Source organism: Catharus ustulatus, chromosome 5 (assembly GCF_009819885.2).
Source record: "Catharus ustulatus isolate bCatUst1 chromosome 5, bCatUst1.pri.v2, whole genome shotgun sequence".
In the NCBI taxonomy this organism is placed as follows: Eukaryota; Metazoa; Chordata; class Aves; order Passeriformes; family Turdidae; genus Catharus; species Catharus ustulatus.
Window position 1 is genome coordinate 39370976 of NC_046225.1, and position 27872 is coordinate 39398847.

Consider the following 27872-nt stretch of genomic DNA (forward strand, 5'->3'; position numbering starts at 1 on the left):
TTACTACACCTGTTGGTACTTGAAATACGGCGGGTAAAGGAGCATTTTACTTCTGTAAACTTGGTCTGACAGCAGAAACCGATTAAATACCGACTTATGAAAAGCTAAAATTAATTTTTGATTGTGGATTAAATCCTGAAAGAAGATGCACTTGTGCGTGTTTTAGGCAACACCAGCGACGTACCAGGAGGAAGTGAGAGGCATCAGAAGCTGCTGTTGTGAAGGAAATAAACAGGAAATAGCGGGGCGGTGCTGGCGCGGCCGCACCGCCCTCAGGCGAGCGGGAGATTTGAACGGTGGCCATGGTGGAGGGCCCGGGCTGCGCGCTCTGCGCCGAGCGCCTGCGGGCGCGCCTGCGCCGGGGACAGCGTGTGCGGGCCGCGCGGGGCGGCGTGGTGAGGGCACGGGGACAGAGCGGGGAGGGGAGAGGCACGGCCCGGCCCGGCCACCGGGACAGGGACAGGGTGGGGAGAGGCACGGCCCGGCCACCGGGACAGGGCGGGGAGAGGCACGGCCCGGCCCGGCCACCGGGACAGGGCGGGGAGAGGCACGGCACGGCCACCGGGACAGGGCGGGGAGAGGCACGGCCCGGCCACCGGGACAGGGCGGGGAGAGGCACGGCCCGGCCCGGCCACCGGGACAGGGACAGGGCGGGGAGAGGCACGGCCCGGCCACCGGGACACGGACAGGGCGGGACAGCCGCCTCGGGCAGCGGGGCCCAGCGCTTTTGCTCGTGGGTGTCCGCGGTATAAATGCCGCCAGGTGTGGGTGAGGGCAGGCGAGCGGGCGGGAGCCCCTGGGGGCAGGGCATGGGGCTGGGGTTGGTGTCCCCCGTGCCGTCGTTGTGGGTGGTGGTGTGTGTCATCCGCGAATACTGACTTCATTCTTTAAGTTGTGAAATATTCTTGTCAGCAACATAATAGGTCTGTGCGGGCCAGATGTGTAAAAGCGATGCTGAAGCTGTAGAAACAGGATCTTTTGAGGAGTAATAAAAGGCAGCTTTTGGAATCTCTCGTGCTCACTTAGGATAAATTTCAGTGTTGCTTGAGAAAACGCTAAATACAAGGGAAATTATTGCTAATCTTACTTATTCTTAATCTCTTTGGTCTAGGCATGTCCTAGATGCTCTTTAAGGTCCCTTCCAAACCAAACCATGCTATGATTCTAATCTATGTGAAACGTCAGAAAGGTACACATTAACCCGCAAAAAGGGGGCCTTTACTTCTATAATTATTTTTAAAGAAATTTTAATTAGACCAAGTATTTAAATAAAGAGTGTGACATTTGCTTTCAGTGTAACAGTATGTAACTTCCCTACTAGTTTTTATCCTTTCATTGACAGCATAAAATAGTTCACTAGTATAAAGCTGCCGGGACTCATGAGACCTTACAGCAGAAGGAGAAATGAGGCTGTCAGTAAGCAGGCCTTGGCTGATGAGTGTGTAGGTGCTGTCCTCTGGTTTTGATTATAGAGCTGGCTAAGGTATCTTCTTTTCCATGCCTCGTTTTGCTCATCTTTAAAACGACTGTGGGTTGCTTGTGTCACAAGTAAGTATACTGGATGCCTCCAGGCAGAAGGTTGGGGAATTTTTAGCCACTTTCAGTGTGTTTAAAGCAGTGTAGGGGTTTGTGATTAAGGCACAGTAAGATGGTATTTCAATGAAACAATTCAGGAAAGAATGTGGTTGAAAATACATGTGTCTTAAGATATGTTTTAAAATTAGTCTTTATAGGTTGATATCTTTCAGGACAGATTTTTGAAGGGAAGAGTTATGCTTCTATGCTCTTCAAAAAGAAACCTCACTCCCTCAAATAGATTTGTTTTCATCACTTTATGCAGTAAAAGTCACCTCAGGGCAGCATCTATTCATGGGAAAATGACCAACCCAAGGATTTCACAGGGGCTGTTAACCATGGCCAAAGCCTTGGCCACTGCTGAAGATTACAGTTTAGGAGAGTTTGTAGTATGATGACTGTAAGGGTTTGCCTGATACCAAAGAGCTATGAATTTAACTTCAAATATTTGAAAGGCAAGTTAGTTTTCCATCTCAGTCATTTCTTATTCTGGTTTATTCTAAACAAACCTGAGTGGCTTAAAGTTAAAATAAGCTTCGTTGTATGGCAACAGACTCCAATACTTTTACAGGAAAGCATGAACTGTTTACATGGGAGCAAAATTTTACTATCTTCATATTTTGATAACAGACAAGGTAAGGGGTATTGTGCAAGAAATATTTTCATTTTCTTGCTTGACAGAATAATAATCGTAAAACTCTCTAAATGTATATAATTTCAAGGTAATAATACAGTGGAAGACTGCATAGAGAGTAGCTTTGAAATGTCATTAACTAGCAGAAGCCTGGCTGATTTGCCAGAGTTGCTTTCATACATATTTGCATTGAAATGGAGTGCTGTGATTGAAGCACTGATGTGTATATCTGCCTTGTAGTCATGGCTATAGTGACACTGAATCTGCTGCTTGCAGGTTTCAGCAGGTCTGAAGGGACCTTGGGCTGTGAGTCAGGGGGACCTTCACAGGCCGAGAAAAATGGGCTGGGAGAAACTTTAAGTTCAGCACTTGCAGAATCCTGCACATGGAACAGAAGAGTGTCATGGAACAGCACCGTTCTGGGCACTGCTCAAATGGGAAATGCCTCTGCATCAAAAAAGGACCTAGGGTCCTGTAAAAGCTGAGTCCATATCACTAGTGTGTGCCATTCCGAGGAAGAGGGACAGCCCCATGCTCGGCTCTGCAGGTTGAGGAGAGTGATTTTTACCTCTGATCAGTGCTTGCAGGGCTGCACCTGAGTTTCCAACTCCCCAGTAATAAGACAATAATAATATACTAGAGTGAGTCCTCTGGTATGATTAGCAGTGTGAAGCACCTGGTGCACAAGGAGGAGCTGATCGAGCTGGAGTTTTTGCTCTCCTCAGCTACCTGTAAGGAGGGTATGGAGGAGACAGAGCTGGGCCCTTGTTGGATGTGCAGAGTGGGTGAGAGCAGATGCAGGTGACAACAGGAGAAATTCTGGTTAGGTATTAGGAAAAATTTTCCACTGCAACAATAGTCAAGCCATGGAACAAGGGCTCAAAGAGACTGGAGTGTCCATCCCTGGAGCTGCTCTGAATTTGACTGTCTTCCCTGTCGTAAGTGTATTTTGCTTTGACCAGGTGTTTGGACCAGATAACCTGTAGATATCCCTTATAATTTCAATTTATTTTCATGTACTGAGCAAGAAAATATGACTGCTTCAATCTCATATTTATTTTGTCCTCTAGTATTGTCCCACCTGCTGTTCACTTGCTTCTGAGGTTAGACTTTAAACTAGTAGGAAGAGAGAGATATCTCTGTGGGCTCAGTGGAGGCTTTTCTGTAATACACAATGCACTATGCAAAATACTGAAAGCTTATTACTAACATTTGAAGAAGGATACAGCTCTGCAAATGGCAGAATTGACACTCTGACGTTTTTAGTGTTCAGACTACCTGTTTATTTTACACCAGTCTGAAACTCTTATTATAAATTCATGACTCGAAGGAAGAGGCATAAAATTCCCTGATAAAAAAAGATGTATTGTTTCAATTAGGAAAAAAATTGAGGTAAGTTATGATAGCATTAGCAATAGTGACTGCTTCCTGGGTTAATAAACCCATAGTTGTGCTAAAAGAGAAAATAGTTAATGTTCCAAGTTGGAAAATTATTTCCTACAGCTGCTTGCTGAATGTGTATTGGTGCTAGAATCTAAGCAGTATAAATTCTCTAATCTTTGTGTGTGTGTTCAATTTTCAGACTGCTGCCAGTAAAGAGAGAATCTCTGGTCATGATTTCCTTGTTGGACATGTTTACAGGGGTGTGGAGACATTGGGGAAGGAACTTTTTATGTATTTTGATCAGAAAGCCTTGAGGTGAGCTAAAGGCTTCCTATGTATTCAGACTGAATGTATTTGGGAGGTCATGTTGTTCTTGCTATGACACTTTCAGAGATTTGAAAGTATTACAGAGAAACTTCTCATCAGCCTCTCTGCAGTACAGGAGTACTGGATATAGTCACATGTTCAGATAATTTACTGCTTTACTCCAAGATTCCATGTAAAGGTATCTGAAAAGGACAGTTATTTATTGACATGCTTTGTTTCAAACAGGAAGTTGCATTTTCTGGAGTCAAAACAGTTATAGTACATGCAGTGCACTCAGATCCCTGCAACATTGTGTAGCACTAAATAATTCTTAAGTTTCACTTTTTTACTTTAAAACAAGACATCATCAACTCCTTACTACTAGTTCTTATTGAATTACAGATGCTAGGTTTAATTAGCATGCCTTTTCTATTTGTATTTAAAAAGATGATTTGTATTTTACCCTATTTCAGGACATCAAAGGTAATGAAACACTTCAGAATTTAAAGTTTTATAAATTTCTTAATGCTTTTGAATTTAAATGTATAGTGATGATTCAATTTTTTTTTCTAGTCGTGAACTGAGAAGACACTAGGATAGCTAATAGTTGTGATTCTTAAAGTTCTTTTTAAACAATATACTGGAGCTTGGTAAATAAAATCATCAGCTATTAAATTGAATGAAAAATAATTTTCTGAAAGCCTTTAGTGCATTATCGTTTGTTAGCAAGATGAAAGAGTTTGGTTTAAAAATAAATTTATCTTGATTTAAAAATAAGTTAGGCTAGTTAAGCATGTGCAGTACTACTCACGGCACTTGAGGATTGAAAATGGCTGTTGAAGATAAGTGATTGAAATAACTATATCACCTGAACTGACTTGTAGAAGAATTTTGGAAAGACATTTTTACGTAACTAAAAGCATTAATTTTTTTCATATTTTAAAGAATTAACTTTAAAAATAGGCTTACTGACATGTCTTAGGCCATTTGTAAATATTTTAAATGCTTGTCCTTCCTGAAATGTAAGAAAGCTGGGCTTAAAGGAAACAGGGATCTGATATTGCATTTCTTTGGTCATTTATGTAGTTTAATCTGTTAAATCTTCTTGTAACTACAAAATAATCCACTTTTTTTCTGATATACAGTGTATACTAATAGGATATTCCCTCTATCTTATGGTTTTTAGGACTTGATTATGCCAGGTGAATTTGTAATAAATAAAATATACGAGATAATAATTAGACTTGTCCTTTGCTCAAGCATAGCTCCTGGTAGAATATTTTCTAAAACTTAAGACCTCTTAAAGCATTACTAATCTGTAAAATGAATGCTTGAAAGGGTCTATTCTTCTACCTTGCCATCTGTTCATTTTTCAATTTATTTCTTTTATTAATTTTTAATTGACTTGCAAGTTTTGCCTTGGTTGTAGGCAAAGAAAAGCAGAAAACAACATATGGCAAATACTAATTACATACTTTGTTTATGGTGTTACTGGACGTAGCTGCAATGTGGTAATGGTGGTGGCAATATGGGGACTAAATTCTTTCTTTTCATACCAGGTGACTTTTGCCTGATTTAACAGAAAATTTTCTGGTCAAGTGGCCTCATTTCTTTCAGCCTCCCTGAAGGTTTAAGAATCTGTGTTGGAAGATCAGCATGTCAAGTGAAAAAAATTCTAAGTGCACCAGAAGATGGTGCTATTAAATGGTCAGACACTCGACTTCTGTATAATGAATTATGAAGACTGCTTGAAAACACCTGTGTTTTGGAGAGATTTTTACTTGGGGAGCATTCTTTCTTTCTTCTCTGGGAGTTGAGCATTCTGTAAGCTAAGTTCATTGCTGTGTGACTGGTAATGACTAGAATTAATGTGCATACACACTGACTTGGTTAGGTAAGGCTAAGAAATCTAAAAAAGACTGGTGTAAGCTTGGAAATCATGGTGAAGTTAAAATACCTGTAAAAACTCTCTTTCTTTCCAAGGATTCACTTTGGTAGGAATGGTTCCATGCGTATTAATCCTGATGGAAGCAAAGACAGAAATGGAGCACTACCAATTTTGGAGATACAGTTTATGAAGGAGACTGTTTGTTTTTGGGATGTGACAGTAGAGTATAGGTAAAGCAGAAACTAATAAAATATTTTATTTCTTTTTATATCATTCTTTTAAGGTAAATGAAAAATCACATACAAATTATTAAGTACTTGGATTCTATGAGGACAAAACTTTCTAAACATATATTTATTGGTGTGGTAATTTAAGTTTGTTACTTTTAGTTGTTGCAGTAGTTACATATATATATTTTTTTGTACAGTATATGGTACTGTGTATATATTGTAGCATATAGTATATGATATATAGTAGTTATAGTGTCCTTAAGTAGTGTCAAGATTGGGAATGAAAGTTGGATTTAATTCTATCCTTAGATCTATATGCTGAAACCCATTGCTCTGTTAATTTTTAAGTCTCATTTCCTAACAAGGGTTGTTTCTTACCCTGTCATGATTACTGTTTTCGAGTTTTTTGCTCCCAAGGTTGGGTTTTTATTTTTTTCTTTTTGGAAGCAAATTTTTATAATTGTTCTAATTTACATTAAGCCGATGCTTATGCCCGTTAGCACTGTACTTCATACTGCTAAAAAAACCACCAGTAAGCTTGATTTTAAAGTGATTGAGGCTCTTGAGTGGAAATGGGGATGTAAATTCATTTAACCCATATAAGCATACTTAAAATTACAAAACTCAAAATATCATGTAAGCCAAGGATTCTTGTACTGTATTATTTTCAAATGATTATGCTTATCTTAATAATATATATCTTAAAATATATACATATATTTTAAAATTTTGTAACTACTATGAATAATCTACTACTACAAATATCTATTACATAATTATAATTAGGTCAGTTTGGTTAGACTGTGGTGCTAATAATGCCAGGGTTGTGGGTTTGATCCCCATTTGGGCCATTCACTTAAGAACTGGGCTTCATGATCCTTGTGGGATCCTTCCAACTCTGAATATTCTGTAATTCCTTGAAATATAATATATATATATTTATACATATATATATACACGTAAATGTCATGTTGTAACTAATGGGCCGTGTAGCCATGCAGTTAGGTATGTTTGAGGGTCCAAATATGGGGGCTTTCCATCTTGGAAGTAGTTTTAAAGCAAGGAGCTGGCAAATATTTTTCAAGTGAATAGGAACAAAATGAGATGATTTCTTGTATGCTGGACTGGACTAGATGCATGTTCCATGCGTGTATCATTGACCTGTTTTTGGAAGAGGTGTTTAATGGAATTTCTGTGCCACTTCCTGTCACTGGTATTTTCATGGTTTCTGTTATCTGCATATAATGTTCTATTATAATGCGCAGTTTTTAAAACCACACTGCTATATTAGAATATATTTAAAATAAAAGTTAATCACTGTGTTTTTCTCTTCCAGAAATGCAACTGAGTGTGAGCAGAAAGTGAGGATGATGGAAAGTTTGGATGTCTGTTCTCCAAAGTTTAGCTTCTCGAGAGCAGAACATGAGATTAAGCAGCAGAACACCCGTATGTTGTGTGATGTGTTACTGGATCAAACAGTATTACCTGGTGTGGGAAATATCATAAAAAATGAAGCACTGTTTGATAGTGGTCTTCATCCATCTCTCAAGGTGGGTAAGTGTCTCAAAATGGTTTTTAAGGACACCAAAATGTTAAGAATGTAAACACGTATTTATTTAAAATTTTGCTACCTTCTTACCTTTTTTGTTATATCATCTGTAATTTCTGAAGTTATTCTTGGACACTAAATTAATGTTTTATCATTATAACTGGAGGGTTTTTGTCATGGCACTCCTTGGAGCTGATTAACTTCCATATTCTAAGTCAGAAATCCTGTAATACTACCATTAAATTGACAGTCCATAAATAAGGGCAAGTGAAAAGTGCTCAGGTGTTTTTTGGTAATTTACTACCCAAAATAGTTTATGTGGTAGAATTGATGATTTTCACCGCCGCTTCTTCCACTTCTTATCCTGCTAGCTGGCATAAATTGTTTCTTCTGCTGTTGTTTATGATACTTTTTCTGTCTTAAGATCCTCAAACACATGTCTCCAAACTATGGCTGAGAAGATGATATTTGCGAAACAGATTATCTGGAATGTAAATGGAAGCTGGTGAAGATTAGTAACTGAAAAGTTTTTTTAAGGATAGTATTTTGAAAATTGTTCATAGGGTCAATCTGGACTTTAATGTTAACTGTAATATGGCAGAAAAAAAGAAAAATGTGATTTAAAATTTTCTGTTAAAAAACTAGATTTGGTTGATACATCTCTTTAATTGTGATGCCTTTGACTCGTGCATTCTTCCTGAATATCTCTCAGCGGAAAGGGTTTCAGATGATAGGTCATATTATCCATGAGGAAATTAGGAGGGATGTGAAACTTACTAACTCTTTGTGATTCATGTGATCATGAACTCTTTGGTCAATATATGGGAAGACAACTGAATTTTCTACCGTGTGTTTTGCTTGATTGAGGCAAAGCATGTTGTTTGGTATACAAGCACTGAGTTTTTGTAGTATAGAATATGAATGTGTACAGTTTTACTGAGATGATACATATAAAATGAAGTCAGGGAATTGTCACAACATGAACAAAAGCAACTCCACAACACTGTTCAAGGTGCACCTATCTCATAGGTCTTTTTTTGCCATTGTCCATTAGCACAGTAATATTCTAAAAATAATTCTTGTCTTTCTTACAGGTTTGCCAACTGACAGATGAGCATATACGTCACTTGGTGAAAATGACACGTGATTTTACCCTGCTTTTTTATAAGGTATTGGCACATATTTTGGAAAACTTACAAAATGTTACTCTGTCACATTAGTTTTGTGTGATCTGGTGAAAACAGTATAAAGATGCAGCAAAGTAAGTGTTTCCATGAATAGGAGTGTTAGTTTGTGTGCTCTTTATTAATTGTGAATTATCAATCAGATGATGGAAAAGTAGAGGGAGTCAAGATTGTCAAAATATACAGTTTGGCCCAAAAGACTTTCACAGGTACTGCCTGATATGCTGGCCAGTTCAGTTTTGATGTGCATGTGCTGTTGTGCCACTCTGAACCTGTCAGAATTGATGAGGGCTAAGCGCAAAGTTACATGTTAGGTAACATAAAGATTGCTCTTCAAACTGGGAACTAGCAATTGTCCCAAGGAAATATGAAGGTAGTTGATGTGGCTTCCTTTATAAAACTTGAAATAGCAATTAAATTTATTTGACTGAATAGTTTGCAACTTCTAACAACTTTGGTTTTCTAACTGAAATAATGGTTTTGGTTGATAAAGTGAAATAAATTACAATTTCTCCCTACTGCTATAACTTCACTAGGGCTTAATTTCTTCCTGTGTAAACTCCATAATTCCTGATGCTCTTTGACTTTCCTCAATAGAAAAAGAGAGAATTTGACCTAATTCTTCTATGTTTTGTTTCTTTAAGCTGCATGCAAAGGAATGAACAGCAGTAGTGACATTTTTGTCTGTTTCTCTTGATGTTTATGAAAGGCAAGGTAAAAAGAATTTTTTTTGGTAGGTGAGGGGGAGGGCACCCAACATTCCTAAAATCATAAAGGCTAAAACTGTAATTTGTTTAACGGGCATCTAAATGTCTACAGTAATTTCACGACTATAAGGCGCACCCTTTTGACTAAAATTTTTGCTCGAATGCAGAAGTGCGCCTTATAGTCCAGTGCACCTTATGTGGACAAAAGTTCGGAAATTTGCCTACCCAGAAGTGTGAGCCGCGAGCTGCGGGGGGAGCCGGCAGGGCTGCGGGAGCGGGGTGGAGGCGGGGCTGCGGCTGCCGGGTGAAGGCGAGTCCAGGGGCCCGCGGTGCCGCAGCTGCTGTGTTGCAGGCATGCCCGAGTGGAGGTGGAGCCATGGCTACCGGGTACAGGCGGGCCCGCGGCGCCCCTCCTGCCGGGTATAGGCGAGTCCGAGTGGAAGCAGAGCCATGGCTGCTGGGTGCAGGGGGCCGGTGGAGCCATGGCTCTTGGGTACAAACAAGCCCAAGTGGAGGCAGAACCGTGGCTACTGGGTGCAGGGGGCCAGCACAGCCACGAGTTCTGGGTACGGATGAGCCTGGGTGCAGGCAGAGCCGTGGCTGCTGGGTGCAGGGGGCCGGCAGAGCCATAGCTCCTGGGTACAGGTGGGCCTGGGGGCCAGTGGACCCGTGGCTGCTGGGTGCAGGGGGCCGGTGGAGCTGTGGCTCCTGGGTACAGACGGGCCCGCGGCACCCTTCCTGCCGGGTACAGGTGGCCCTGGGGGCCAATGGCTTCCGGGTTGAGGCGGGGCCTTGGCCAGCAACCGCGCAGCGGGAGCTGGGGGCAGAGCCTCGCTGCAAAAAAAAAGTGCACCTTATAGTCCGGTGCACCTTATCTGATCTACAAAATTGCAAAATTTGCCAGCTCCTGGGGGTGTGCCTTACAGTCCAGTGTGCCTTATGGTCATGAAATTACTGTACTTTCCCTCAACCCACTAAAGAGTACCGCGGTTTGTTGGCTAGAGAAATGTTTTTATTTCTCTGAACTTCATAGTGAAGTCTGCCAGTAAAGAGACACCATCTAGTTCTGCAACAACTACAACACTCAGAAATTTAAAGGCTTTTAGATTGATAATTAACAAGTTAAACTTTCTGTTTAGCCAGTTTGAAAACTTTTGTAGTTCACACTTAGCAAGTATTCACCAGTCAGAACTTTCAAGAGGCCTAACCTCTTATCCCATCTTAGAGACATAACGAAAATAAGTTACCATGTTACTATGAGGGATAATGCTTGAAATTTTTTTACAGACTGTTATGGATTGTTTGCAGTCATCATACTGTATCATTCCAGATGCAAATATGAAGAATCTTGTTTATGTAAAAAGCTGTTACTTTTGTTTGTTTTTTGCATATCTGAATGGGAAAAAACTACGCATAAGGAGCTGACTGAAAGCCTTGAGAAGGCAGCTGTGATTATTCATGCAACTATATATTAGTTATTCCTTCTGATTGAATTACTAGTTTGCACTGGCATAAGAATTCTCTTTCAGCAAGACTGATGAATAAGAGCATAGCAGAAGGAAATACACTGTGATCAAAGACACCTGTGTTTTGAAAGAACTCCAAAGGTCTTCATATATTTGGGGGCTAGAGCTGTTGAACTCTGTCAGAGCTGTGCTGGTATTGCTGGGCCAGCTCTGGCATCATTTGAACTGTGATCAAGGATTTGTGGTGTAGTGCAGAAACTTGTGTGGCTCTGCAGAGCTGGCTGCATCTCTACTGGGCTCTTCTTTTTTGAAGGTTTTCTTTTTTGCCACTTTCAGCTATGCTGACTTCATGTGTATTTTGTGAATTGTCTCATGAAATGTGCCTGCCTGTCATCTGTCCAAAGCCTCTTCAGGTCACTGTGCCCTTGGGCTTTTACTATACTTGATTTAATATGGCTTTCTGCCAGAATCTGGGGAGCTCTTCATCGTGCCAAGTGGCTTTTCATAAGCCAGGTTGTCTGGCATGGCCAGGGCAAAGATGAAGCTGAGCAACTTTACTGGGCACTACCAGGCGTTTAGAGAATCTCAAGAATACTTCTGTATTGCACAGTTCTTTATGTTTTGGGAAAGCTTATTAACCCACTTATTAACTGAGCTGGTGCTGCGCTGTGTTTTTGGCTCTTTTCAGGGTGAGGGGGGGTGGTGTTTGTTTTGTGGTTTGTTTTCTATGCTGCATTGATTGGAGCTCATTAGTTCTTCAGGAAGACTTCTGCAGGTGCCAGGTCAAAGATAACTGGTGCTGAATCAGAGCTGGCTGGTCCAGCTGAACTCAGAGTTCTTAGTATGTATTTGCTTGCACCTTGCTAGTATACTTTTTCTTTCTTCTTTTATTTAATTATGTGGAGAATTACAGATATTGTTATACCTGATTTGTCAATTCTTTACATAAAATAATGTGAAATACAGTGATAGCCTTTATTAGTATCTCTCTTAAATATCTTCATCTAATCATTGATTTGACAGTCTCAAGGGGTTTTTTATTTTCAGACTCACATAAAATTTATCCTGAGTCTCTAACTTGGATTTTAAACACGTTCTGTTTCAGTGCCGCAAAACTGGGTCTCCACTCTACAAACACTACAAAGTGTACAAGCGCCCAGCCTGCAGGGAGTGCAGTGGCAGCATCACCGTGTGTCGTTTGGGAGACCATAGCAGGATGACTTACTACTGCTCTCGATGTCAAAAGGCAGATCCCCAGCTTGTCAATCTTAGGTATGATGGTAACATTTTTAAGCACCTCAAAGTGCTGTTACAGTAAGAGGACACCCCCTTTGAAATAGAATGGATCTGTGTGCGTTTTATAACTAAATTAAGTATGTCAGACAAAAACACAACTGGCTATTGATATTTAAAAATTATTAGAAGCTTTGATTCTTTGTTATTTTTCAAAGATGTCATCTATTATGAAGCAGCTATTACTCTAATCAAATGTAGGAATTACGAAACAATTCAGAGTACAGTAATTTCACGACCATAAGACGCACCAGACTATAAGGTGCGCCCCCCGGGAGTCAGCAAATTTCGCAACTTTGTAGATCGTATAAGGCGCACCGGACTATAAGGCGCACTTCCAGCTTCGGGGGAAAATTTTAGTCAAAAGGGTGCACCTTATAGTCGTGGAATTAATGTACTCAGATTTATTCACTGAAACGAAGTCACAGGAAACGTTGCCCTTCATTCTTGGTGTTATCAATATAAAGGGCTTGAGTGTTTTCACACAACTGATTTGAATGTCATGAAGTAGGACTTTTGTGTCTTTCTTTTTGCAGGAGAGCCCCATCAGTCCAGGCATATCTAGATAGCTGTGCATCTGTGCAGTTTTCTTCTGGATATAGAGTTATACTGAGGATAACTACAACTTTAGTAAATTCAGATTGCAGGAAATATTTTAGGGGCTTCCTATGTTTTCTTTCTTCTTATTGTATTTTAAAAGCTTTTGCTATAGGTATGCTACAGAGACACTTTTGCTTCCACATAAATTGTGCTAGCAGCAGTTTTCCTCCTTTTATTTCAGGAAAGCAGAAAATGCATTTGATATCACAAAGGGTCAAAAGGTAAAAATTCCAAAAGCACCTTATTCAGACTTAGGCATCTGTTATTCTTGAAAATTTTCAACTGAGGCTTCAGAATTTTGCCTTTATACTTGCTGTCAATGTAATGGGAGATGCTGTTTCACTTTGCAACTTTGCCTCGTTAGTGTGTGTGGGTGTGTGTATATATATATATTTTTAGATAAGATTTACAGAATGCACAAATACCTCTCCTATCTCCAAGCTTCTTTCAAGACTCAGATGGCTGAAGGGATTTTGCTTAAAGCTTTAAAAATTGCCTTTGAGTACAGATCAAATATCAAAAATTCCAGCATGGAAGATAAATATTTCACAAGCTGATAACCCAAATCTGCTGTATTTTCAGAAAGTAATAATGAGAAATATTTTGCAGAAGTGTAGGAAGACAACATTATTCTGTTGACTCAGATAATTAGGAAACAATGTAAGGAAAAAAATATTTGTTTTTTAGAACAAGTAGCAATTTAGCATTTTGTTTTTGTACTTTTAAATAAACAATAAAGAGTGCTGTATTTAAATGAAAAACATGGTAGTGGTAGCTATAAAATAAAAAGGTGGTGTCTTGTCCTTACGTTGTGTTCTATGCTCTCTCTTCAATTATACAGTAACTGTTACTATGTAAAATTATGTATAGCTCAAGTAATTTATTTGCCATTCCAGGCTTTTCACATTTGAAGACTGGAAGAGGCCCATGTGATTAGACTGACTTGTTACAGATCATAAACTGTAGAATTCAACCCAGTGGTTCTTAGGTCAAATCATGTACCTTATAATTTTGCTCAACTGGAAAAAATAAAAGAAGATACCCATTATAAACTTAGCCCATCAAATTCAATTTATCTTGAATTTATAAATACACCTTTCCCCACATATTTCATAAACTGGGAAAGGGTGTGGGGGATAGACTGGACAGATGAGCCAGGGGAACAACATGGAATTAAACTCCCAAACATGGCACACTGAATATATTCTGTCTAGTAGTGCATTTTTGATAACTGAGTAAAACAACTGATCTAATAATGTGAAAAAACCCTTCTAACACTTACAGTTCAGCTGTTTTGTTTGCTAGACACAGTATTTTGGTGAATGCTACTGTAATGTCTGCTCTACCTCTTAACATCACAGACTCTTTGCTTTGTCAGCAGTTCTCATTATCCTCTTTAGTTTTCCTGTTGAGGAAGACATGGTAGGTAGAGGCTATCTCTACCATTATCTTAGAATTCTAACCTGTTACAGAAAGTGATCATTATGGAAAAAGTGATAGGTCAAAGAAGTGTCATAACAGTGCCCAACTACAGCATTTGCATTATTGATTGAAGTGCTTAGATCATTAAGATTAATAAAAGTCTCCAAAAAAAGCACAATTGTACAAAAACTATGGAAAAAACTGCTTGACAGCGTATCAACCACAAGTTGGATGATATTACAGTACTTAAAAATATACATGTGTAACTTAATGAACAGGTAAGTTCAAGCTACATTTAACATACTGACAGTGTTTGGATACTATGACAAGAGTAGTCCCTAGTAACAGGAAGCTATAAAGGAGTAAAAATTATTCTAAATCAGTCTATCAACATAGGAGGTATTATAATTTACAGGAAAATATATAAAACTAAATCTTAAGTGGTGTCTGGAGTAGCTTTCTCTCACAAGTCGTAGCTAGGTTCCTTAATTCTGAACAGGTTTCTGCATTTTGAAAGGCTTTCCAGCAAATGGTGACGCACAAGAGACTTTCTAACTTCTAAGGCTTTTAGTGCTTTTGGCTGTTATGATAACAAGATAGACTTATGGGTAGTATTTACATGAGAACAAAAATAATTTATTTGCTAGACTGTGTGATTTTCTGCAGTTCATCTTCTAAACAGTTTTTCATCTGATAATTCATTTGTTGGCAAGTGTTGTGTACAGGGGATGAGGGGGAAAGCCCTGAAACAGTCTCGCTTTTTCACCAAGCTTTTTGCTGCAGTACTTGGCAATGATAGGGAATCTGAGAGACTGGGGCATTGTCCTGGAGAGTACATCACTTAATAATTAACTTTATGTCAATTTCTTGTTTAAATATTTTTATTTGTATTACTTCTGCAGCATCTGGAAAGATTTGCCCTTGAGGTAAAGAAAAGTCAAACTTGAACAGTGACATGCTGTCCAAGCTCTGATAGGAGGCATAACACTGTGTACTGCTTGTTCTGTAGCCCAAGCCTCCCTGCACAGAGTGGTGGAAGGCAATTTGTAGAGGGAACGTCACAAAACACTAACAATCATTCTTTTGTTTCACAGCAAACTGCCAGCTAGAAACAGCCTAATTGGCTGGGCATATGGCAGGGGGTCATGTTCTAATGAACATGTAGCTCGGAAATCTGAAGAGGAGTGGACATGTATGCAATGCACCCTAATAAACAAGCCTTCTGCTGAAATTTGTGATGCCTGTTTGACTTCAAGACCTGAAGGTACTGAAGGGTTGTCTGGCATCTGTATTGGAAAGGAGGAGAGGTCTATGACTTTGATGTAGTTTTTATGTAGAAGTGTCTCATTGTGAATCATATATATATATAACTAGCTAACTTGAAGTCAGATTTTGAGGAAATCTTACACAGACAATATAGAAACTGTCTTGTCTCAAACCCTGAAAGTGTCATCTTCCAACCTGATATGCAGGTGGGATTCTATAAATAAATGTCTTCAGTGACTCTCTGTTTTTATTGGGGCAAGGAGTGAGAAAAATCTCCATTCTTTCAACTGTCCGTAAAATCATTCAAATTTTGCAGTGTAAGTCTGAATTAGTAATCATCAAGAGTCAGAAAATTAACTGTTTCATGTGAACAGAAGTGGTATATTTTAGTAATCTTTTCTAAAGGGATGCCAGGTTTCCTGGGGCTACTTTTTTCCCCTCCAAGTTCAGAGTAAAAATGATTCTGAACTTCTTACCTCAATTTGTTGTTTGTCTCTTGCTGGAGCTTTTAATGCTGCTATCTACATGAAAATTTCTTCATTGCTTAATCATTTTATGACTGGAGTGATGTGTGGAAAACCCTTATCTTGCACTAGCTATAGTTTATATTCTCAGGTCAGGAATCAATAAAAGTATGTCTTCATTCCCCACATGACAGTTGTTGCCAACACAGGCTAATCTTGCATAATTCTGCTGCCAAATCAGCACCAGAAACCTGAAAATTTTAATCTGTTCACAGAATAACATATACTAACATTTTTCCTGGAATTAATACTGTCAGCTGGCCTTTATAATATATTATGCCATGTGCACAAATTATTTTGAGCTTTGGAAGAATCTCCTTCTCCTTTACTTCTGAGTTTTACTTGTTTAGTTATATGCAATTATTGAAATCAGGTCTGGAATTTGAATATGTCTTAGACTTGGTGGAATACTGTTAGGAAATTTTATTTTTTTTTTAACAAGACTTTATTTTTGCACAGGAGTGGTATTTGAGATTTTTTTTTTTCCAAATATGGGTTTACTTACCTCTGTTTTAATCCTTATGAGTCTTTATCTTCTCACTTGGTTCAGTGCTTATTTTTTATGTTGTTTCCAAAATTAACACTGTCAGCAGAAATGTTTTCATTGTTGAAGACGGAATTCTTTGTCCATAAAATTAGCTGCTGGCCCCTGATATAATTCAGTCTGTAGACAAATAGTTATTTACCATTACATTGCAATTTCCATTCTCCTACAAGGCTGAGGTACTACTATTCTTTCTTGAAAAGTTTGAATGAAACCAGTATGTTTCACTGTGCAGTAGTGGCAAAATGGAAGGAGCCTGGAAACAAGTAATGTTCCAAGTCAAATGTAGAGATTCCTATTTTGTTTCTGAGTGAGAATGCCTTTGGAGAGAGTGTGCCTTTGATTATGCCTCATTTACCCATGTTCTGCTTAATTCCCTCTTTTTGTATGGAATACACTGGATGTAGTAGAAAAGGAAGGACTTTGTCTTTGAACACTATGCTTTCACAGCTACCTGAAAAGATTGCACATAGGATGCCATTAAGTTCTTTCACCCTCTTCTCAGGAAAGGACTACAGACTCCCTATGTATTAAATTGGCGTTAATAAATTATTCACATTATTTTGAAACTATTATTGCCCACTCAGAGGGCCTCTGATTCTGTGAAGAAACTGTTGTTTATACCACAAAGCAAATATCTAAACTCCTTTCTTCTGAAAAGCCTCTTACAGTAAGTTTGGATGAACACAATGTTTGGAAAGGATGGGAACTCTGAAAACACTAGAAACTTCGAAATCTGAATATTCTTTTTGCACCAGTAGTAAAGTAATACTTTAAAAATGGATAATGCATTGCTGCTTGGAGGTACTAAACCTTGTGATCTTCCATTGCTGGGGTTATAAAAGGTTATTTTGAAAAATTTAAATACTTTAATCCTTGTGTTTGGGCCAAATTAAATTTTTTATGGTTAATTGTCCACTAGTCTTCATTTATATAGTACTATTGACTGATCCTGTTCACGCAATAGTAATGTTATCTTGAAACACATGCTTTACATGACTCCAAGAGTGCGTGAGTTTTTTTTAATGGTAAGAAATTACGTACTCTAATTTGTGACAGGTTTTGAGATGGTATTGTAAATTTACTCTTTCATTCTCCACGTGACACCTTAATACAGATCAGTAATAAAATGCAGCATTCTGTGCAGATGGATTGTAACTAATAACTTTTTTTCCTTAGTTCCAAAGATGGAGAGTTTTGAAGATTCTGCAGCCTTTAACACAAACTTAATCAAGTACCCGTGTAATGATTTCAAAAAACCGAGCACAGAAATAAAGATCAATAGAAAAACTGCATTTGGAACTACAACTCTTGTCCTAACGGATCTTGGTAACAAAACTGTTTTGAGCAATGATACCCAGGTATCTGATGGACACTCTCAGTGTATTGTTCCTCAAAGCAATTGTAAACAGATACAAAGCAATGCCTGCCAATCAGGGGGAAGCACAGAAAAGGAATGCTCAACATGTGTAACTGCTCTGGCTTTGTCCTCCTGTCAGCAACCTCTCTCTTTAATACACATACAGAAGAAACAGAAAATTGATAATGTACCTGTGGTTCATCCATATAATACACCAATCAGGTATGTATTCTAAAATGAAAGTGAGTCTTTGTAATCCCATAAACGAAGTTTATCCTTAAAGACTAATTGAATACTGTGCTGTTGGACTCAGACAGTGTTGTCTTTGGACTTCTGCCAGACGTAACTTATTCTAGACTAACTATAATTTAATTCAGATTTTAAAAACACTGAATTACCTAGGCTGTCACTAGAAAAGTCCTGATTTTGGCATCTAGCCAGTACTGCTGTAAGCTAAACAGCTGTTCATAGTTCAGCTATTCCCATTGAATAGGCCATTCTAGTTTTAATAGGTCAAGCACATTTCTGCCTAAGGAGTTGTCTAGTCTTAGTACTGTAGTTGCTACCTTCTTAGAGAGATACTGAAATTAGTGTGAAAGAATACAAAAGGAAGCTATCTAGATGAATATATTCTAATTAAAGTTATTTCACAACTACCAGGTTTTCAGCATTCTTCCATGAGAGGAAGCTCTGTACAGTTACCTTGATGAGCTTCCCATCATTGCTTTTATTCTTAACTTCCCTCCCCATTCTATATATAACCACTTCAATGCTCTACCCATACTTTTATTTACAGGGCCCTGTTCAGACACATCCATTGCCTAGTTATGAGAAATGTGGGAATCTATGAGGGTTGTCACAGAAAAGTTGGGCAGATAGTCACAACAGTAATGGGAGTGCAAGGGAGATGTCACTTACAATGGTAAATTATGCGGGCTGAATGTGAAATATTGATGATATGCTACAAAAGTCTTGGTCATGTGTCTGTTCTGAAATACAGAAATTACTTCTTGCATTGCTGAAGCACCAGTTTTGAAGCGATCTCGCTGACTAGCCAGGTTAGACTGAATGAAGGCAATTTCTCCTTGCGCTCTCAGTACAGACTGAGGAACTGAGTCTATAGGTAGGATAATTGAGAATACAGAGGACTGCAAAGAAGAAATGAGACTGTATCAATCATGACAACAGGTTATTGAAGCAAGTCATCAACTGAAAAGTTTTTAATAGTATTTTTTAGACAACCAAAACCAACAAAAGCATTTGTTGGTTATTTTTATCTTCTTGTATTTTAATGAGGTGCTGCAATAAAACTGCTGGTGTCTTCAGGATTGCAGTCTTTCAGACATAGAAGACAACATAAAATTCCTAAGCTGATAACTTGACCAAAATGAATTAATATTTTCTTTTTTCACTAAGGTTCCATTACTGCTTTTCTGCTCTATAAATAGATTGGAAAGATATATTTCAGAACATTAACCTTTTTCATGTTACTGTTTTAAATGAAACCTTGTGTATTGCAGATAGAAATTAAATCAATCACGAGGAAGAAAGAAACTTTATCCCATTCAGACAATTCTATTCCATCCCATCCTCTGGATTACTCTTGTCCCTATATGCTTTGGAGCATTACTGTAACTTTTTAGTAAAGAGGGCGGGAGTCTTTTCTGTGAAGCACAAAAATGCCTTCAGACTGGAGTAATTAGTGGTATTGGTCTTCTTCCCTCTGAGAGCAGAATACTCTTTTAGAACATGTCAGAATTTGAGGTGGGCAGTATAACATCAGTGGTAATTCTTATTTTGTTTCATACATGAATTTGAGTACTTCAAAATAATTTCAGACATGATGAGGAAAACTGGTATAATTCCTCAAGAAAAGCACACAGTCATGTCTATTCACTACATGCAATCATTCAGCTTTAAAGGCACAATAGGGTGCATTAGAGAAGCAAGTTCTTTGTCACTGTGTGCAAAAGTACGCTGGGTGAGCTATTGTAATGGTAGAAGAGAGTTCTTTGGCTGGTAATCCCTTTTAAATTACACAGAAGTAATTTTGTAACCTGTCATTACAGCACACCTCAGACTAATGTGACGGATGATACTCGTATGATGAGCATGGGGCATCCTCGCTGCAGTAAACACAGCCGTCTCTGCAGCCTCAGAGTTGTGAGAAAGGATGGAGAAAACAAGGGAAGGCAGTTTTATTGCTGCCCTCTCCCCAGGGAAACTCGGTGTGACTACTTTCAAGTATGTATAAGACTTCGGGACTTGTTTTTATAATTAGTGCTTATTCCTGCAGCCTCCTTGGCCCAGTGACCTGTCAGTCATGGACAGATATTAAAATCCATTTGAAGTTTTACATAAATAGTCTTGCACACTGAATTAAAACTAAGACCATAATAGTAGCTATGAAGTTAACAATTTTAGTTACTTTTCTAACTGTTGAGAAGGCATCTGCTTTTGCAGATGCTCTTAATCTACTTCTGAGTAATGTAAAACAGATGCATAAGAGAAATATTGGTTTGAGGGGACCTGTACAAGTTTTTCAGATCAGCTTATTCCTGAAAGACTAGCAAACTAGAGCTAATTGTCAGCCATGTTTCTGGCTAGCCAAAATCCTGATAACCTCTTAGGATGATGGTTCTGTAATCTGCCTGGGCAAACCTTCCCTTCCTAGCTGCAATTGGTGACCTCTGCTCCTTGTCTGAAGAGTTTGACCTGAAAAGTGACTTTACAGTCATGACTATCAGGTAGTTAATAGATGAACCCAAGACAGTAATGACCATAATGCCAAATTTTAAAAAGAACTATGTGTTAACATCATTCAAGTTACACCAGTCAAAGTGCATGTAGTTGATGTTAAAAATCTCAAGAGTTCACAATCTGTTCATAAAACAGATAAAACTAGCCCAGGTACTAAGAAGAATTTCTTCTATGGCATCCCCTTTAGATATTTTTATATTGTCAGTTTTAAAATAAGAAATTCATAGCCATCACATGTGCCTAAAACCTGTTTCTTTGGCAGTGGGCCAACTTGGATTTTCCATTTTGTAACCATGGCAAGCGATGTGTTATGAAGACCGTGTTGAAGATTGGTCCCAATAATGGAAAGAACTTTTTTGTGTGCCCTTTTGGGAAGGAAAAACAGTGTGGCTTCTTCCAATGGGCAGAAAATGGGCCAGGTATACAGATTTTTCCATGATGCACATGTTACAGTTACCTGTTCTTCAGGATATCTTAAGTGCACACAACATTTGTAGTAATTTCTGGTTTATTCTTTTTCCCTATTCACTCATTAACTAGTAAAAGAACTACAACGTAAAGAACAGATCTAGAAAGAGTAATTTTACATAGTCCTATAAAAATTAAACACTACTTATATACTGCCTGCAATTCTGAAATAAACATTTAGTTGAAACATATTGTGACATACTAGTGTATTTCTAATAAAAATTGCACTGTTTCCTTTTTTCATGCATTGTTTTAAATTTTCTAAAAGGTAACTATGTATTTAGCAGAAGTGAATAAAAGAATATACTTTATTAAATACTACTTTGTGCTTTTCAGAACTTAAGATGAAACAGCAAGCAACTGTACAATTCAAATGTTAGAACAGTTGATTTACCTTTCTTAGATTTGGAAAACAAAGACCAAAAACTGCCCTAAAACAAATCAAATAACTCTTTGGTTTTCTAAATTATATATTCTAAATCTATATTTTAATGTTCTAATTGCTACTGAACACCTTTTCTCCCAATCCATATTTAATGGATAATAAAATCATACCTTGAAGGTTGTTAAAACTCAGTTTATTTTTGCTGGTTTTACCACTATTTGCTGAAGCAAGGGGTAAAGTAAACAAAATATGCTAAGCTATCAAATCAGAATTCTTCAAATCTTTAGAAAGTGTATTATAGATAGCAAGGAAAATGACAATAATGAATATCATTAAATTGCAATCAGTTTTAAATTTAAAAGAGTGGGAAATAGTGTTTCTTCCCTGCAAAATATGTGGGATGAAGCATGTTTAAAAGCACCTTGCAAATGGTTCTTTGGTTTATGCAAATACTTGTGGTGTTTTGTTTTGTTTTATGGCAAAGAAACTATTTGATTTTCTTGAGAACATTATATAACTTCAGTCCAACTTAAATCTTCCATGATGCGAGGCAAATTGCTTAATTCTTTTCCTAAGCAGCACAAATTGAGAGGCTTTTTTTCTTCCTCTTTTCAGTAGCCTTTGATACCTTTGAAATCTTTCAAAACTTTCCTTACATGAAGGAAGTATTTTTTAATCAGATTGTAGGAACTATAATCTTTCTGTTGCTCAATGGCCTCTTTCCAAATAATATATCTCTTTCATGAGGTACAGAACTCCATCTGAGAACAAAACAAGCTACTTCACATGGTGAAAACTGATTTTTCCATTGCCATCTCTTTCTGTGATGCTTCTTGTTACAATATGTTGCTGCAATCTTGTGCTTATCCATCTAAATCTTTAAAACTGCTATCTTAACCACTTCCTCGCTTATATTTGTACAATTCATTATGGTGACAAAATGTTTGATTGTTTTTAAATTGTATATGCTTTTGGATGTGTGCCACAGGAATAAATCTCCAGTACTTTTGTTAAAGTTGAAAAATAAAAAAGAAATACAGCCATTTTTGATTACTTGCCTTCTACAAATGTTAAGATTTCTCTGAAACTGGAAGTTAAATGACTTTCCAACTTTAACACATGAAAAATAACAGTTGGGCTCTTACATCTTTTTTTTTGTTTGTTTTTTAAGCTTAATAGCCAGACAAGCAGTATCTCTTTAAATAAAATGCGTACAAGTTTTAAAGGATTAAGTGCTTTTATCAGCTACTGCAATCACTTTACTTTTTCTGTTCTTGTATTTCTTGAATATGTTGCATGGTTTTTTTAAAAAAAAACTTTTTTGAAAGGGTGGTATATTTGTATCAGCCTAATTTTGATATATATGGTAGTTGTGTAATGTCACAAGGTAAGAAATTGCAGACAGGGAAATCAAAGGGCAAGGACATCCTGAGCTTATCACACTGAACTAGAATGTGAAGGAATAGCACATGTTTACACTTAAAGAAAGTAGGAAACTAAACAAGAGGCAGTGAATTCTAATTCACTAGATGCCTTTGCAAACCTTATTGCCAACACTGCTTTTTAATTTTTTTTTCCCTTCCTCAGAGAGGATGGCATTTTTGTAGCTTGTTTAACAAGGTCTGGCTGATAGCTGGTTGTAAAAAGTTTTGACCAAAAAAAGCTGGCAACAAAACTTGGAACTGCAACAAAAAGGTTGCAAAACAAGATAAAAGTCCTGATTTTCAGCTTTTATTCTAATAGTTTACCAATGTGTTTTTATTTTTTCACATTGATTAATCTATCACAGTGCAAGTGATGGAACACACTTCTTTCAGATTTGTATCTGGCTTACACATTTTAATGGCTTGTGTAGCATGCAATCAACTGTGAAGGCTAAAAATAATAACAAGCCGTAAGTTAAAAGAGGGAACTGTTTTTCACAAAGATTTTCTGTAATTTATATTCCCAATGAAACCAAATGTAAATCTTTTAGAAAAGAAATGTAAAGCTTTTAGAAAAAATACAGCCCTTTTTAAAGGCCTTAGGGTTCTGACACAGTGTTGTTACTTTGGCCTTTACTCAAACACAACCAAGAGAAATGGGATTATTACAATGCCTATAGGAGGCTGTTAGGAATGACAGGCTCACATAAGCTTCTTTGACTGGATGATTTCTAAAACGAGGTGGTCATGACAGTTCTGTAATAAAAAGGAGACTTCCAGTAAAGCTGCCTTCCAAGTCCTCTTGTGTACGACTTTTTGAGAGCTTTTTGAGACATTAACACTACACAATGATACAATGACTCATAATAGAAACCCGTCTTTCACCTTAAGTTGAAAACAAGTTTTATATATCACAAAACTAACCTCAAAAAACCTGTGAACTCAGCTCAGAGACTATATAAAATAGGTTTTAGAGGATCAAATCAAGTTCACACAAGTTGTGGAATAAAAATTTTAAACTCAGAAAATACGAATGCCATATTCCATGACCAGTTTCTGCTTTATTGGTAGCACTTTCATTACTATTACAGTTTAATTAGGTTTAGGCAGAGCCCTTCAGACGGAAATTAATGTTTATTTTCCAATTTGTGCCATTTGGTTTAGAATCAACAGATTTCATGCCTGATTTCACCCTTATTTTAATGCTTTTTAAACCAGGTATTTGTTAAAGACAGGCAAGCTATTTGATGTCAATGCAAATTCAGCAAACAGATCAATACAATATAACTTATTAATTCACTGAGGGCAACTAAATTTACACTAAAAATATGCACTCAAGTTTTGGGACATGACTGTCACAACTGTGACTACAGACCTTTACAATTATACAGCTATTTTGTATCCACCTTCCTGTGTAAAAAGGTGTTAGTTCTCACTTGTTTTTCTGGAATGGAAACTTAAGTACGAGTCATTTAACTTGATGATGGAAAGGGACTTTCGAAGAAGCAAAGGATGCCTTCCTTAATATCTGTATGAATGCTGATCATTAGTGGCTAAGCATCTTTCACATGAAACCAAAAGCTATTGTCAATTCTCTAACAGACTTCACAGCAACTGTGAACATCTCTAGAAGATTTAAAATTCTTTTCAATGTCTCTTCTTGTACCTTTTTGCACTTTCTGCAGTTCAGCTTGCTGATGACAGGCAGGGTTCAGCATCCAGTATAACTTAATATTCTACACAACTGCTTTTTATTTCTCTGATGCCTGAAAGCTTGTTTATTATGTCAAATTTTTACTTGAATATTCAAAACATCCATTCAAAATTAATTTGGAAGTGTGTGGGAATGTGCTATAATTTATTTTAGTGGAACAACAAAATAAAACCCAATCTAAGAAAGAACTCAACAAGTTATTTTCCATAGGAAAGGTTACTAAAAATGCATCAAGCACACTTATAGGTGAGCAGAATTCAGAATGTACACAGTATTGTCTAAATATAGTTAGGGCTTTAGTTATTTAACTTATTAAATTGCCACTGCTGTAGAAAATGCAGGTGCCTGCAGAGTTTGTATGCTAATTTTTTATTATAAAACCAACTTTAGACAATGTGACTGTCTTTCAGTGATTAGTCACGTGATATGATCGTACTATGAAAAGGTGCTAACACTACTCATCTTTTAACACTAAGGTTTTAGTGTTAAAACAGAGAGATGACAGAATAGAGACCTCTTGGCACTAGCAGCAGAGCCTGACATAAAGGTGAGATGAACTGCATAGTTAGGTACACTGAAGAGGAAAGTGAAGCAAGAGTTCCTCTGTTTTGGCAGGAGAAGGCCCGTTTGACTGGTTCAACTACATATGGAGTGAAGTTGGACACCAAGAGCCTGTGTGGGGTCTTTCACTCCAACCTGCATTATTTCCATCTGCATTTTAGATCATCCAACAATTTAGCTGCAATCCAACTGCTGTGAGCTCAGATTAAACAGGCTTTAATCTCAGGTTATGAGTTCAGTCATTTTATAGTCTAGTGAAATCTGCAGTTGCCTTACATGTAAGTGCTGCTGACTTGATGTGTGCTTCAGGTGGATTCCAGACAGCTCCAAAGATACAGTACTCAAAGTGGGCCTTGCCCTAGAAGCTTGAGCATCACATTCATTGAGGTATTTATTCACATACCTGTAACTCTAGAAAGGATTAAATAATCATCTACCCTATATTTCTGTAGAAAACATGGGATTTAGAATTTTTTTCTGGCTGTTTCCTTTAAACATAACTTCTTTTATTCTACCACAGTACTCATGATGACAGTGACAATAATGACAGCAAAAAATCCTTCATAATTTTTTAGAGACAAGGACACTGTAGTATGGAAAAGACCAGACCACCTGAAATGGGGAAAACTGGGAAATGCATTTTAAGCTTTATTCAAAAAACAATGCAGCACAACACAGGGATCACCAGCTTTGCTATCTGCCCCCAGTTAAACAGCATTTGCAAGGTGCTTTTGCTCCAGCTAGTTGACTTTGAAAAGCACAATACCGGCTTAGGCTAACATTATTTCAAACTCAAGGCAATATCCATTAAGAACAACTAGACAAAAAATTAATGCTTAACCTCTCATAAAAATAATTCAGACTCCATTTCTCATAATTCTATTCCAACAAAACCCCAAATATTTTAATTAAAAAGAAATAAAATCAAAGCATTTATTAATTTATTAAATATGTTCTAGAACTTTAGGATTATCTTAAACATAAAAATGAAAATTTTGAAATGTCTTCACCAAAACACTCAAGATACATATAAGCAAGCTAAAATTTAAATTGTAATCTTAAATCTAGACTACATTTGAAGACCAACTTTGCAATATAAAAGTCAAACTCATTACTATGGCAACAGTGAGCCTATGAAACTTAAAATTATACATTTAACTCAGTGTTCCACTCAAGGCTGTTGGGAAATTTCTTAACAATGGTACTTTCACATGAAGTGGACTTGAATATAACAGTGTGACTTGCTTTGATTATAACTGAAAAATAAGATTTAAGTAATTACTTAGCCTTGTAGAGAATTAAAGTAAAAAATGCACTCAACAGTAGAATGTACAAACAAGTTTAAAATCCATTTGTATGAACAAGAAATTAGAAAAACAATGCACTTGCTTTTTCTCTTTATGTTACTGTACACATAGAATATATAATTTATCCTTTGCTTTTCATGTTAGTTGCACTGTATTTGCCACTTAACTTCTTTCCAAAGTTCAATCATCACCTAGTATTTTAATGCCATATAGTTTCACCTAGAAATCCATGGATGTCTCATGCTATACCTCACTTGAAAAACAGAATATACTTATCTTTAATGAGTCTAAAGTCATCTAATGGGACAAGACTTTACAATACAAAATAGAAACACTTCTATAAAAGCAGGCTTTCAGCAAATGCATTTCTTAAAAACATGAACTGACTTCAAGTAGACTAGAATAAATATATCTAATATTATCATATCCCTTTCTTTTCCCATAATTTACTCAGGATTACTGTAAGTAATTTAAACTAGTGCCAGATGCTAAAAGTAGCAACAATGTTACACAACAAATTCACAATAAGGACAGAAGGTTCAGAAAGTTACCTCTGAAACTTTTATATCTTTATGAGACATGGAACCACTGAAAAGGAATGAAAAGTCAAAAAACCACCATCACATAAACACACCAGAAAATATATTTTCCTTTTGCAGGGGAAATGCACTAAACATGTAGTCCTGACATTAGCTATTAAAGGTTTTTGGATTCCCACAGAGCCCAACCCTGACAAAGATCAGGTGATCCAAGCAAGGTGTAACCATACAAAATACCCCTCTGCAGCCTGACTTAGCATGTTTGGACACAGCAATCCAGAATGAGACAGAAAAAAATTCACCATGAAACTATTCAGATATTACAGTACCTACAGAAGTTTCAACTATTTATATTTTGCTAATTGTAATTTGGTTTGATAAAATGGGACAAAATAGAAAGTGGAATTCAGGTGAGGAGAATAAAACCCTGAAACTATAGTGCATGTAAGGAGGTTCCTCTCCCCCCTGCCCCCCACCCAAAAAAAACCCCAAACAAACAAACAGAAAAAAAACCAAGCAAACACCAAAAACCAAAAAACTGGCAAGATTACTAACCTAAAAACTTTATCTAGCAGATCTCAGGTGATACTAGTTTGAATGTAATACATCAAGTACAACTGAACTTAGTGCCTGATTACCAGTTGCAGTTCAAACAACTTCTGTTTCCTCCTCATTGCTCTATACAAGTTACATTTGGGTGCTACCTAGAACACACTCTCAAATTCAGTTTAAAGCCTTATTCATTGCAAATGGTGGATTAACTTCATTTAATTTATTGTTATA

General features: G+C 37.3%; 1 protein-coding gene across 3 annotated transcripts in view; it reads left to right on the forward strand.

The window, feature by feature from the left end:
* Nucleotides 1-302: 302 nt before the first annotated feature.
* The window catches only part of NEIL3 (nei like DNA glycosylase 3), a 33580-nt gene continuing 6010 nt past the window's right edge, over nt 303-27872 (forward strand). The window contains exons 1-10 of one of the 3 annotated variants that reach the window (XM_033060329.1): nt 303-395; nt 3792-3907; nt 5882-6016; nt 7353-7566; nt 8660-8734; nt 12028-12194; nt 15332-15501; nt 17751-18153; nt 20001-20175; nt 20954-21110. In XM_033060329.1, coding sequence (XP_032916220.1) covers nt 303-395; nt 3792-3907; nt 5882-6016; nt 7353-7566; nt 8660-8734; nt 12028-12194; nt 15332-15501; nt 17751-18153; nt 20001-20175; nt 20954-21110 — 1705 coding nt within the window. Of the gene's footprint in view, nt 396-2347; nt 3148-3791; nt 3908-5881; nt 6017-7352; nt 7567-8659; nt 8735-12027; nt 12195-15331; nt 15502-17750; nt 18154-20000; nt 20176-20953; nt 21111-27872 lie in introns of those variants that run through there. The other 2 variants (XM_033060330.2, XM_033060331.1) reach the window with 2 other exon arrangements.